This window comes from Phragmites australis, chromosome 2 (assembly GCF_958298935.1).
Source record: "Phragmites australis chromosome 2, lpPhrAust1.1, whole genome shotgun sequence".
In the NCBI taxonomy this organism is placed as follows: domain Eukaryota; kingdom Viridiplantae; phylum Streptophyta; class Magnoliopsida; order Poales; family Poaceae; genus Phragmites; species Phragmites australis.
The window spans coordinates 13,571,676-13,584,602 of record NC_084922.1 but is presented as its reverse complement, the minus strand read 5'-3'; the positions used below and the strand labels follow the sequence as shown (position 1 = coordinate 13,584,602).

At 40.7% G+C, this 12,927-nt stretch overlaps 1 protein-coding gene across 1 annotated transcript; it reads left to right on the top strand.

Moving 5' to 3' along the window:
- Nucleotides 1–404: 404 nt before the first annotated feature.
- On the top strand, nucleotides 405–4,101 carry LOC133900321 (uncharacterized). The gene is made up of 7 exons (XM_062341411.1): nucleotides 405–771; nucleotides 876–947; nucleotides 1,617–1,684; nucleotides 3,133–3,286; nucleotides 3,375–3,458; nucleotides 3,570–3,677; nucleotides 3,777–4,101. Exons 1-7 carry the CDS (start codon nucleotides 652–654, stop codon nucleotides 3,855–3,857), a joined length of 687 nt encoding a protein of 228 aa, XP_062197395.1. The 5' UTR covers nucleotides 405–651; the 3' UTR covers nucleotides 3,858–4,101.
- The last annotated feature ends 8,826 nt before the right edge of the window (nucleotides 4,102–12,927 follow it).

Sequence of the window (12,927 nt, the reverse complement as noted above, 5' to 3'; positions counted from 1 at the left end):
GAGTCCTAAAGGTAGAAGCAGGAATCGCTTAGCGATTACTTAAGGTAGCTTGGAATATGTAAAATTTACATGTCATAAGAAAGATATTGTGTTAGGATAAATATTCTTTTCATGAGGGATATTCCGAGAAATTTGAACTGCTAAGCCTCTATTTGCGACTCACTCGAACCAAATGTGGGATGTTTTAATTTAATAGCGCAAAAGATGTTTCAAAAAGCAAGCCCTTTTTAAATTATACTAGGCTCCTCAAAGAACACACAAACTGACACAGCAAAAAGTTGCACTTGAGTGTACTACCTACGCACACGTATGGCAACAAATTTATTCACACCTACATACACATCGCATACGCATCGAGCCCCATATCGGTGGCATCATGCTGGTCTTGGTGTTGCCCTCAGGAGCTATCTCGAACCATGCCTGCCGCAGAGGACCAGGACTAACTACCAACTGTTGTGGCCGTTCCTGGTGCTGTAGGCCCCAGCTCACAGCACTATTTTTTTTACGCCACTCGGTTTCCTTCCTCCAGATTATTAAAGCCACCTCCATCCATCCGGAGAGAGAGAAGAGAGAGGAGACGAGGAGGAGGAGGAGAAAGAGCAAAGCGATCAACAACCGGAAGAGAGAGAGAGAGAGAAAGAGAGAGAGAGGATGGAACACCAAGAGTCGTGCTCGTCTTCCTCCCTGCGGCAGTGCAGGATTTGCCATGACGAGGAGGATGAGAGCTGCACAAGCATGGAGTCGCCCTGCGCATGCTCTGGCTCCCTCAAGGTATGCATATGCTGTACGTGAGTGCGTGGAATCTTGGTCTTGAGCTTCTGTTCTGTTCAGTCTGATGGCTTCTCTTGATGTCTTGTGTGTTCTTTTGCCTGCAGTATGCTCACAGGGGATGCGTGCAGAGATGGTGCGATGAGAAGGGGAGCACCCTCTGCGAGATTTGCCTTCAGGTTTGCACGATTCACCCAGTCTTGTCGATCATCCTTCCAATTTTCATTTCGTTCTGTAAATCTGTTGCCATTTTTACTGGTCCACACTGTTTTATCCATGAAAGTTTCCTCTTTTCTTGAACTCGGAGTTCAGCGAAATTTTTAATTTCAGTGAGAGTTATGCTATTGCTCGTCATCTTTCCTCTTCCTTTCCCACGAAGAACTTTTGCCCGGATGCCATGAGTAATGGATGCTTTTGGAAAGACAAGAGATTTCTTTGAGGCTAAACTAAGTAGTTATACCTTGTTGATCACAGCAAGTACGATTTTGCTGCCCATAGTGTTGTAATTTTCTCAAAGCAAAAGTAATCAAAATTTGTGAAATCTTTAGTGCAAACCAGTAAATAAGTGCAAATGTGCAAAAAGTTAATATCATCCCTCTTATCCTCGTTCAAAAGTTACGATTAATCTCACCATCCTACCTGTAGAGGTTTCATTTACATAAATGCTCTTATGTGACTATAGAATATCACAAAATAACTCCTTCATATAATGATGAGATTAATCGTAGCTTTCAAATGAAATGATAGACAACGTTGATTGTTTACACCCATTTACTTTTTGTATGAAAAGCCTTGTTGTTCCTCGCATGGTATGTCTGCCTTTGTTTAACAGTCGTGTTTTACTACAGAATTTCGAACCTGGCTACACCGTTCCTCCCAAGAAAGCTCAACATGCCGATGTCGCGGTAACAATCAGGTGCGTCTCCCTCTCTCTCTCTCAACTGGACATTGGTATTGATACGCGCATTGAGGCTATCGAACAAAGTGAATGTTGGATATATTTGTAGTTGAGGTCTAGTAGTTCCATGAACCTGTCATCATCACAAAATTCGGAGTGTCCCTCTAGTCCAATTTGAAGTTGTTGATGTTTATATTGGTCAATCAGATCCTGACCATCCATTCCATTATTCCCAAACAACGGTAGTATCAGAGACTACTCCCTGACCGTTCCGTTCCATTATTCCTAAACAACGGTAGTATCAGAGATTAAATATAAAATAGAAACAACGGTAGTATCAGGATAAAATAGAAATAAGATCCTGATCGTTCATTCCATTATTCCCAAACAACGGTAGTATCAGGGATTATCTGGCTCAGTTGCTGACCAAACCATTGATACATTGGAGTTTGCCTGCCAGATAGCTATTTAGGGGTGATTGGTTGTCTGTGTGAATGCATCTTGGCTTGATGGATACGTATAATCTAAGAGAGAAACGTGTTTAATTTTTCACATGTACTATTTCAGTTTGGTCTGACGGATATAAATATACGTCCGTAGCTTAGACCGATCCTGCATCTACTCATGTAGGCAGATCTACTTATCAGTGTCACAAAATCATATTCATACGAGCCATCATTCAAAATCTCAGCTCTTGTATCCGCCCATATGAACTCAAATTCAATCAATCAAATAGAAACTCAATTTAACCTGTTCAGACAAATACAACCAACAAAATACTCTTTTTTTTAACAAACATAACTTCACTCAGTCTGCTTCTCTTAACCTACGTATACAATTCATACGGACAACTGGATGACTGACCAACCAACCAACCAGCTGCTCTCCATGGCTCAACACACCACGTCTTTCCATGAATCCAGGCCCCCGGTGCCAGCATTCTGATCTGATCTGAAATTGAATGCCATATAAACAGTGCACCCAACCCTGATCATCCGAACAAGAGAACAAGCATTCCGATCAAACAGTGGCGGTCCGGCTCATTCTTATTGGCAGCTGTTGCAGCATCTTCTTTATTAAAAGGGTCTGAGTGGCTGGTAGGTGGGTCCGGCCTAGCAGTTTCGTTAGGCGAGCCAACCACCGGGTCCTAATCATTCCCTCCGTGAGATGGCAGATAAGAAGATGCCTTGCATGTTGTGTTGCTGCACAGATGTGCAGTACAATACAAACCGTGTCGCGTGTCCTGCACTCCTCTGCTGCCCTGCACCGTTGCAAAGAAGTCAAACTGTCCCTTTCATCAGCAGTGAAGTACAGCCGATCATGCAATGTGATAGAGAGAAAAATATGGCCATCTGTTTCCGAAGAAACTTTGTCAAATCTGTCTAGCTCAGCGAGTCAGCACTGACTGAATCAGTCTACTGATCAACTACCGCATGTTTACTGACCGATCTGCTTGTGCTGTGCAGAGGCAGCCTGGAGGTGCCCAGGCTGAACTACGAGCCGGAGGAGGACGATGCGCCGTTGGTTGGGCCCGACGCGGCGGCCGGTGATCCGGAGTACGCCGAGTGCGCCCGCGCCGCCGGCAGGAGCGCGTCCTGGTGCCGCTCGGTGGCCGTAACGGTACGTGACTGGCACAAACTGAGGCCACACCGCCAGGTTCAGATTTTAGTTATGCAGTGTACAGTCTGAATTCTGGCTTCCCGTGCAGTTCACGCTCGTGCTGCTGCTAAGGCACCTCGTCGCCGTGGTTGCGGTCGGAGCGGCCAATCAGTACGCGTTCAGCCTCCTGACAGTGAGTTCTCTACTCTACCTGCACGTTTCGTTCCGCTGTTGAAAAAAAAAGGTTCAGAGATTCCCAGTGGCTACTGTGATGGATTATGTCAAGTGTTTCGTTGCTTCGAAGGTATACATGCTGAGGGCCAGTGGGATCTTGCTTCCGTTCTACGTCGTCATGAGGCTCATCTCCGTGATCCAGCAAGGACAGAGGCAGTATCGGGTGCAGCTGCTCCAGGTTGGTTCTCACTTCTGAACATTGGTTATCCTGCCGGAGGGGAGCAGCTGACAAGTGCTTCAATTTGCTGAAAAAACTTTTCTTGCTTCTTACCTGCAGGAGCAGAGGAGAAACGCGTCAAGAATGATCAGGCTGCAGGGTCAGGAACAGCAGCAACAGTATGCAATCCCAGTTCTCTGAGGGAAGACAATAAAGTGTTTATATGTACCTTGTACAGTTGTACAAGTTTTTTTTAGGACTACAGTTGTAAAAGGTTGTGTAAAATGCACTAGTCCATTGTGCAAAGAAAGCATTGTTCATAATCTTTCATTCAGTTGATGTACTGATGCACATTAAAACTGCATCAACTTGACGCTGGACGTCTGAAATCTGAATCCTGCTAAAAAGTGGCATCAATGTTGGTACTTAGCACTAGCGTATTCAATTATGAAGTCCATCTCCCCTGATTCATAAATTGTGATGTACTGATGTCACAGTACCACACCGCGAATGTAAATAAAAGCACGGCAGTGATCCTATATAGATCCACCCACTAAATTTCCTTCACTTCAAAAGATGAGCCTATTAATATGACAATTTAAGCAAGGACCACCGAATTGATGTATACAAAACTTCGAAGTACTAGCATGTAGTATACAGTATTAACAGTCAGCAACAAGTTAGTCCGGGAATCGATAGAGCCAGAATGCTGCATTATACTATTCTTAGCATGTATATCGTACATGTTAGGATGGTTGACTATTTCACGTGTCTAAAACTCAACTATATTATCTAACGAGTAAATTAGCAATATATTCTAAAAGGAGGAGTAATATTGGAGTACAGTAGCAATAGGAGTAATGTTGGAGTTCCCAATATGCTGACTGAATCTTCTATTAATTATTTAAATACATGAAAATTTTAAAATAAAAAATCTCTACCGTAAAGTTGTAGATCTCATCGAGATCTACAATTTTTATATAAAAAATCTCCATCCGACTCCGTATAAAAAAAATTATAAGCTCTAAGAAAAAAGACTCAAATAATCTTCAAATATATTCGATTTTATTTTCAAATATCCTCCGTCCAACATATTACCTTCCTATATCCAATTCTGATATCCAACACAACCATATAACTCCGATATCTAAAATACTACTTTAACTTCTTTAAACGATTAGAAAATATCTGACCTGTTTCACCCTACTTGTTAACAAACATCGGATTAGTGCGAGTCAGCCAAGCACAACAGTACAGAATGCATGCATATGGTGCTGATCACATAGATCGGTAAGCAAAAACATTGATCTAGACCAGACATGCTATCACCAAGTTGGGAATTATATATCAACACAATACAGAGGGAAACGCTAGCACGTGATTGCCATTTGCCAATACACACTTCTTATTATGAAATAGCTGGCAAGTGGTTTACATTAATAGCATAGTTAGCTTTATTGTAATATTTTATCAGATAATCTTGATTAAAAATTAGTCTCTTTAGTTTTTATAACGTTAGTATCATTTAGTTGCAAAATGCATAAAATTAGAAGAAGAAATACAAATTATATTAGTGAAAAAGAAAATTATTAAATTATTTATGCTCTAAACTTGTACCAAATCGTATTCATGTATTGGTTCGATTCGTATACGTTTTGATCAACTACCAAAATCATGCTTTAGGTGTAGGTTACTCAACCAAAATCAAAATATATTTACTTTACCTTTGTGTTGTGCCTTACCTGCTGCTGCTACTTGATGTGACGATCTTGAGCTCCACGGTGCTTATTAATATATTATCTTAGTAAGAATTTTAGTTATTTTTTTAATGAATTTAAGCTATTGATTAATTATATTTTACATGGACTCTTTTATTTAGGTATTTGATTTTTATAATAAATTTATTTTATAAGACTATATTTGATATGGATCCTTATTTTTTCTATTCTAACCCTAATTTTAATTATTATTAATTTATTTTATTTGGACTCTTTATTTAGATAGTTTGTTTCCCACACCGTATGAAAATCAAACTGCTAATTTTCCATAATTTTTAATTACAAATTTAGGTATTTATTAATTATATTTGATATGGACTCTTTGAATTTTGAATTTATCTATTTATTAATTGTATTTGATATGGGTTCTGTTGTTTAATATAGATCGTGAGATGTTCATAACAATGAGTGGTCTTGATTATTTTTTTCGATTAACGTGGTAATTTCATGACCTTCAGAATGAATGTGGTGCCTCCTTCTCCCCCTCAAATAATAATATAATAGATAAGGGTTGTTGTTCTCGTATAAGGTCCTGTTTGTTTCCACTTTTGCTTTTAGATTTTGGTAGCAAAATCCAGAAGCCAAAAGCCGAAACAAACGGCTCGAATCGACAATCCACAATTCACAATCTAGGGTCGGACTGTACCACAATCCACAATCCAGTTCCGCCAACTTCTGATAGAATGTGTAGGATGGGCAAACAAACCTTGCCATCAAAGTTGGTGGAAATTACCCGTAATTGCTACTAAACCACCCCTACCAATCCCTCCCCTCTCTACGCCCCCACTCGATAGCTCCCCGACACCTTCGCTCCCTCCCAATCAGGAAACCCTACCGCTGCCCGGCAACCCCGTTGACTGGCACGCCCCCGCCCACCAAGGGCACCTCCCCGCCAACCTGCGCACCTCCTCACCCTTGACCTCATCGACCGCGCTCACCATCCGACCGGCGTGCCTTCGCGCCCCGATCGCACCTCCCTCCATCGCTATCCCCATGGTCCTCTCCTAACTTCAGCGATGGCTTCTCTCGCGGGAAGGTGAGTTACTCTTCCTCCTCCCCTCCCCCTCCCCCTCTGCTCCCCCTCCTAGATTTCATCTTGTGAGGTGAGTTGGATTTCATCTTGTGAAGTGAGTTGTTAGGGTTCGAACATGTTCTTCTCAGAGAGGAGGAGCTCAGAGAAGGGAAGACCGATGGTGCTGCTTGAGGAAGGCGAGGGGGCAAAGGGAAGACCGTTGAGGGCCATGGGGGAAGATCTACTTTGGCTCAGAGCTTCTTTCTACTCTCTTTGACAGAAGGTATGGAAAAATCTTCTTTGTGCCTCAAATTGTGTGATGCCATAGGTGATTGATATTTCCTCTTGGTGGATCTTGATGTCCCTTGTGTGATTTCGTGCAAAATTTGGTTACTGAGGTTAGCTTTGTGTGGATTTATCTGATGTGTTTATGTATACACATACATAACAGAATGGGTGATGCTCTGTCAATTTTTGCTGGACTGCTTTCCCAATCTTTATTTCTAGAAAGTAGAAATAAGATGGAAATAACTTGACAATAGTAGGACCGAGAACAACGACTAGCGGGAATGAATAGAGACCTTTCCAAAAAAAAATTTGAAACAGATGACCTTCTCCTTTTTCACCTAACGCTTCTCAAAACGCACAAGCGGAAGCAAATAGAGACAAACAAGGGAAAGAAACAAAACTTGAAGAAGTCATGGCTCTAGTGGATGAAATATGAACCCCTTAGGTTCCATAGAGCACTAATCCATGAGTCATCACCAAAAAGGCAAGCAACATGCAAAGAAACACTCTAAACCAAATAAAATGGTCACCGGGTGAAGAAACTCTCCAAGTTGATGACTTAGAGGCAAGAGAATGAGATACCCAAATTTGTACTATTGTACGTGGAATTTTATGTCCATAACAACAAGAAGAATCACTTCACAAAAGTGGAAAACTGCAGCTCAAAAAGAAAAATAAAATCACAACCGAAAAAGAAAAACTTGCAAGGGAACCAATAGAGAGACTAGAAGGAGGGGAATTCAAGCATATCAAAAATATAAACTTCATTACTCAAAGAAGTCAGCCCTATTTAAGCGAATTAAAAGAATTTTTCTCTCAAAAACTCTCACCTATTACATAGGCTAAGTACTCATCTTCCTCTCATCTAAAACTCTAACACTAGGCTCTCAAATAGGTGGCACAAGGGGCTCAAGTGGCTAGTTCAAACTCTCATATAGCCCTACCCCTCTATTTATAAGCCTAGAAAACTTGACCCCTAAGTTTCTTAGCTTGTTACTAAAATGTCTCTCTCTTATAGTACATCCCTACCTACCACCGATGGTATTTTGGTCAATTTATTGCTCCATCCATCGAACGACCACGACGCCTTTATGACTTACCTTCGTCTCGACACAAGCTTCACGATGGTTTTGAGGTCCAACCGTGAAACCCTCTGCATACTTCTCAAAGCATGACTCACTACTTGCTTACACCTTAAGCAAGTGCTCTGATATCGCACATATATTTTATCTTGCGATCATGATTGTCGGTAAGTCTCTTCCACTCCCGATCACTGGGACCACCTTGTGACTTGCACCGTCATCACTTTCGCTTGACTTTGTCAACACGCTGTCTTCATCCTTCGTTTCATGCTTTGCTTGACCTTCACGTGTACAGCTTGGATCACCCTTGACTCCGTCCGGGCTCCTTGATCGTCCAATACCAAGCACCTGCTTAGCCTCGATCACCCACCATCGACTGCCAAGTTGCATCCATCACCTGCACACCATGAGATAAGCAAATATATTTCTCCAACTCCAACTCCAGTTAGTCCATAATCAAAATGCTCAAACCAAGCTCAAGCAATTCAAAACTCGACAAACCAAATCGACAATATTGTCAATCAATTATCACATATGATGCAAGACACATTTAACCTTGGTTTCTCAATCTCCCCATTGATGAGTGCATTGACAACACCTCAAAGGAGAAATATTTTTGTTTGAAGAAGATAGGCTCATACAAGTGACCAAAAACTCAAGAAAGAGCAAAAACATGTCACTTGATATAACAAAGGTTGCATAAGACCTAAGAGAGATAAAGACAATCCAAAAACCTCAAAAGAGCAATAACAACTCAAAAACACAATCAAATGATCCTCCTTGATGATTTCACATATTTCATTTATCCAAGATTTTTCTTTGATTTGGTGCAAATTTTTCATTTCTCCCCTTTTTTATTCATTTATCCCCCTTTGGCAATGCAAACACCAAGGACAAAATATTATGCAATGTATGAACATGCAATCCTAATGAGCTTTTACAAGTATACCACAAAGCATTTGCAAAAGCTAGAAATGTTAAAGGGCTATAGAAAAAAGGAGATGGAGCTCACAAATGCACAAAGGCTCAAAAAGAAATAGTGACACAAGAACATGAAGCTGTACAAGATAAACCTGAAGAATTAGTTGGCACATTTAATTTCACATAGCCGAATCATGTTCGAAGCGACCACCACATAAACATCCACTCGTGTCAAGGCAATACAAGCATTAAAAACTAGCCAACTTGAATCTCAAACCAGACAAATAAGCATTCATGACAGTAGACTTTGCAAACGCTCACATATGAAACCATGACTTACTTAGACCAAGTGATTTAAAATAAAATTGAGCAATTAGGCACATTTCTTTCATTTTTATTCTCAAGTTGCGTCTTATCTAAGCAAAGTATCACGTGACTGGGTACCACACACACCTTAAGGCTTCAAGGCAACTTTATTGGATTATATTTTAGCACAAGATACTTGATTTCACAAGATTATTCACATTTTCACAAATAATCAATTTTCACACGATCAAGTCAAAGAGTGTCTTTGCGACACAAGGAACGCATGTTCCTCCAAGGTTTTATCATGAGCTAAACATTTGACAAATACATATAATATAGTGCAGTGTTTCCCAATCCACTGACTTGAACCAAGAAGCTTAGAGCAAGATATTCATTAAACTAGCCTTAACACAAGCTTTGACTAAGACAAAGCAATTACAAACATAGTAATTAAGAATGTAGTATTTCATAGTCTACATGATTCAAAAATTGTCAAATTTCATCCTAAGGAAAGCTAGCTTGATTGAAATATTTCATGTCAAAGCATCAAGAGGAGCCTAAGATTGAAATATTTCATGTCAAAGCATCAACAGGAGCTCCACATAACTACTCAATTTAGTCCATATTCAAGTCTAGCAATCGAAAATACTAAAGACATACAAGTCAAAGCTCAACTATTATGATTTTCTTACATGATACGATGCAATGCAAATACAATAAAAATAAGATAGAGTATAAACAAAGGCAACTCCCCTCACACAATGCCATAGGGATGGCACACACCAAGCTCTCCACTCAAATAGGAAAATCTAGTAGCATCAAGAGTGAAGATGTCAGCTAGCTGGTGTTGGGTATCAATGTATTTGAAGTCTATATCCCCTTCTCATTGTGGTCTCTCAGAAAGTGGAATCTCACATCGATGTGTTTGGTTCTGGAGTGCTAGATTGGATTATTAGCTAAACTTATGGTACTAGTGTTGTCACATAAGAGTGGCACACTCCTGAAATCTAACCCAAAGTCCCTCAAGGTAGTAACCATCCATAAAATCTGTGAATAACAGCTTGCGACAACTACATATTTAGCTTCAGTAGTAGACTGTGTAATACTAAACTACTTGCGAGAAGATCAACACACAAGAGAAGTTCCCAAGAAATGACACGTACTACAAGTACTCTTCCTATCAATTCTACACCTAGCAAAATTCGCATCGGAAAAATCTCGAAGAGAAAGCGAAGAGGGAGCAGAAAACCAGAGTCCGTACTTGCGAGTGTGTTTGAGTTACCTTAGAATGTGTTTCACTTCTTGTTGGTGAGGCGTCCTTGGTGAAGCTTGGAAGCACGCGCAGAGGCAGACGGCGAAGTGGATGCCTAGTCTTGTCGCCGTCAGGTACAGGAATGAGCCAATCATGCTCCTGAACTCTCATTGGTCCACAGCTTTGCCACCTTTATCTGGATCAAGCACAGCCGAGGTAGCCATTGGTGTCGCCAAGGGCTTCGCGTCGTCATGTTGAACTTCTTTAGCAGCTTCTTGGTGTACTTCGTCTGGTGGACGAATGTACCCTGCTTGCATTACTTGATTTAAAGTCCAAGGAAGAAGTTGAGCTCGCTCATCATCAACATCTCGAACTCCCTACTCATAGTTTCTACAAACTTGGCCACAAGTACATGAGAAGAGCCACAAAAAATGATATCATCCACGTAAATCTGAACAAGTAGAAAATCTTTACCATGCATGAGAGTAAATAAAGTTTTATCAATCGACCCTATGACATACTCATGCTCTAACAAGAAAGACCTAAGCCTATCATACCAAGTACTATGATTGCTTAAGCCCATACAAAGCTTTTTGAAGCTTGTATACTCTATGTGGGTATTTGGTATGTTCAAAGCCTAGGAGTTGCTTGACATAGATCTTTTCCTGTATAAAACCATTTAGGAACACACTCTTGGCATCCATTTGATACAACTTCAAATCCTGGGATGCCGCAAAAGCAAGACAGGTCCTAATGGCTTCTAGCCTAACTACCGGTGCAAAGGTGAAAGTACATCTAGCCCTTATGTGTGGTTTTGGTAATTAATGATAATACCTATGAACTAACTATGTTGTTGAGAATTATTAGTAGGATGTTCTATAGGTAATACATGGTGGAGAGATACGCATCAAGATCAATAATTTCTAGGTGCTACTCGAGTAAGTGATGACAATACCTATAGACTAACAATGATGTTGAGAATTATTATTAGGTTATTTCATAGGAGATCCATAAGAAATGAAGTATGGATTCATTGAGAAATGCCATGAGTTCAAAGGATTGAATCAAAGTCATTGAGATCTTAGTGATGTTCATAAGAAGAAGAAGTTTGAAGAATGAAGGCTAAGTTACTTGTGGAAATCAAGTAACTAAAGGTATGTCATTGTCAATAGAGTTTTATGGACTAACCCATATATTTTGTACTTGAGAGTGAGTTGAGGCTAGGATCCATAAGAAGGCATAAGTTGAATTGAAATCATATATGCCAAGAGTGAAGAACAAGATTGGATTCCATATATGATAAAGTGAATTTATTGAAGATGTCGGATACAAAATGATTTTCTATGGCAAGACGGTGAAGGGAAAGCAAGACTCAGCTGCGATAGACCATCCAGTGGCGAAGGGCAAGCAAATGGCTCGGTGCTAAATGACCAAGGCGATGGTGAAGAGAGAGTGAAGGCTTTGTGCCAATGGATTGTGTGAGACCATGGGAAGCTATGGGTGACTCATATCAATCATATGAAGAATCAAGAAGTGATGGAGTGAAGATTACATGGAAGTTGGCAACCCTTAAGGTTTGAAAGAAAGAAGTGGTACTTAAAAGTATTCAAAGGTTCAAATTGGTCCAAACGAGTTTTAAATTTGAGTATAGGTATGCCGCACTATTAAGAGGGATGCAACGTAGAGCTAATTATTGTGTCTCAATGCTCAAGAGTTTTCTAACCAACCCAAAGTGAGAGTTAGCTTAAGGAGCCAGGTGCGAAAAGTATGGAAGTGTCCAAATTGAGTTTTAAAGTGTTTCTAGTTTGATCCAATGTGTTTGAGGTCATGAATTCAGTTGGGATATGTAGCCCTCTGAATAAGTTTTCCATAAAGTCTAAAATCGTCAAAATCGGACTTCGAAATCAAAAGTTATCACCGTTTTTTCAGTGGCCAGTTCTGTTGAACTCGGAGGTTACGGGTGGAATCCAGATTTTTCAAGTTCTAGACCCTCCAGATGAGGCTCCGAGTTGGGGTCTCGATTTAGGCCTTCTTTATTTCACCCGGAGTCTTCAGGTTGACCCAGATACTCCGAGTTCGAGTGTTCTATCTGGAGTCTCCGAGATGAGCTCTAGCCAGGGTTCTCGGTTAAGCATTCTAGTGACAACCCGGAGTCTCCAGGTTTACTCGGATACTCCGGGTAAATAAAAAAGTTGTGTAACAGCTAGTTTTTAAGGGTTTGGTATATATACCCTCTCACCGCATCCTTTGTTGCTGCTGCAAGAGCATGAAAAAAAACATCTTTAGAGACAAAATAACTCCCTCCCACTCCGATCTAGTGTGTGATTTGAGAAGAAAAGTGATTGAGTGCAAGTGAGCTAAACTCTATTCTTGAGCACTGGAGTTCATTGATGAGAAGTTCGCAAAGTGTTTCTTACTCTTAGAGCTTAGAGCTCCTAAGCGGCTAGGCGGCGCCAGCGAGCATCTAATGTTGTAGTGTACCACGGAAGTTTGTGAAGGCTTTGATTTTGCCTCCGCAAGGGAAGAAATCAAGAGTGGAAGCCAAGCTCAAGTGTGACCAAGCTTGGAGAGGAAAAGGATTGAGAGAGACTAGGCTCAAGTGTGACCGAGCCCCTCATTGGAGACATAGAAA

What these genes read in the sequence shown, in the direction of transcription:
- LOC133900321 (XM_062341411.1), top strand. Translation starts at nt 652, where the DNA reads ATGGAACACCAAGAGTCGTGCTCGTCTTCCTCCCTGCGGCAGTGCAGG. An exon ending in GCCGCTCGGTGGCCGTAACG is followed by an intron (nt 3,287 to 3,374) that starts GTACGTGACTGG and finishes CTTCCCGTGCAG; the next exon opens with TTCACGCTCGTGCTGCTGCT. An exon ending in ACGCGTTCAGCCTCCTGACA is followed by an intron (nt 3,459 to 3,569) that starts GTGAGTTCTCTA and finishes GTTGCTTCGAAG; the next exon opens with GTATACATGCTGAGGGCCAG.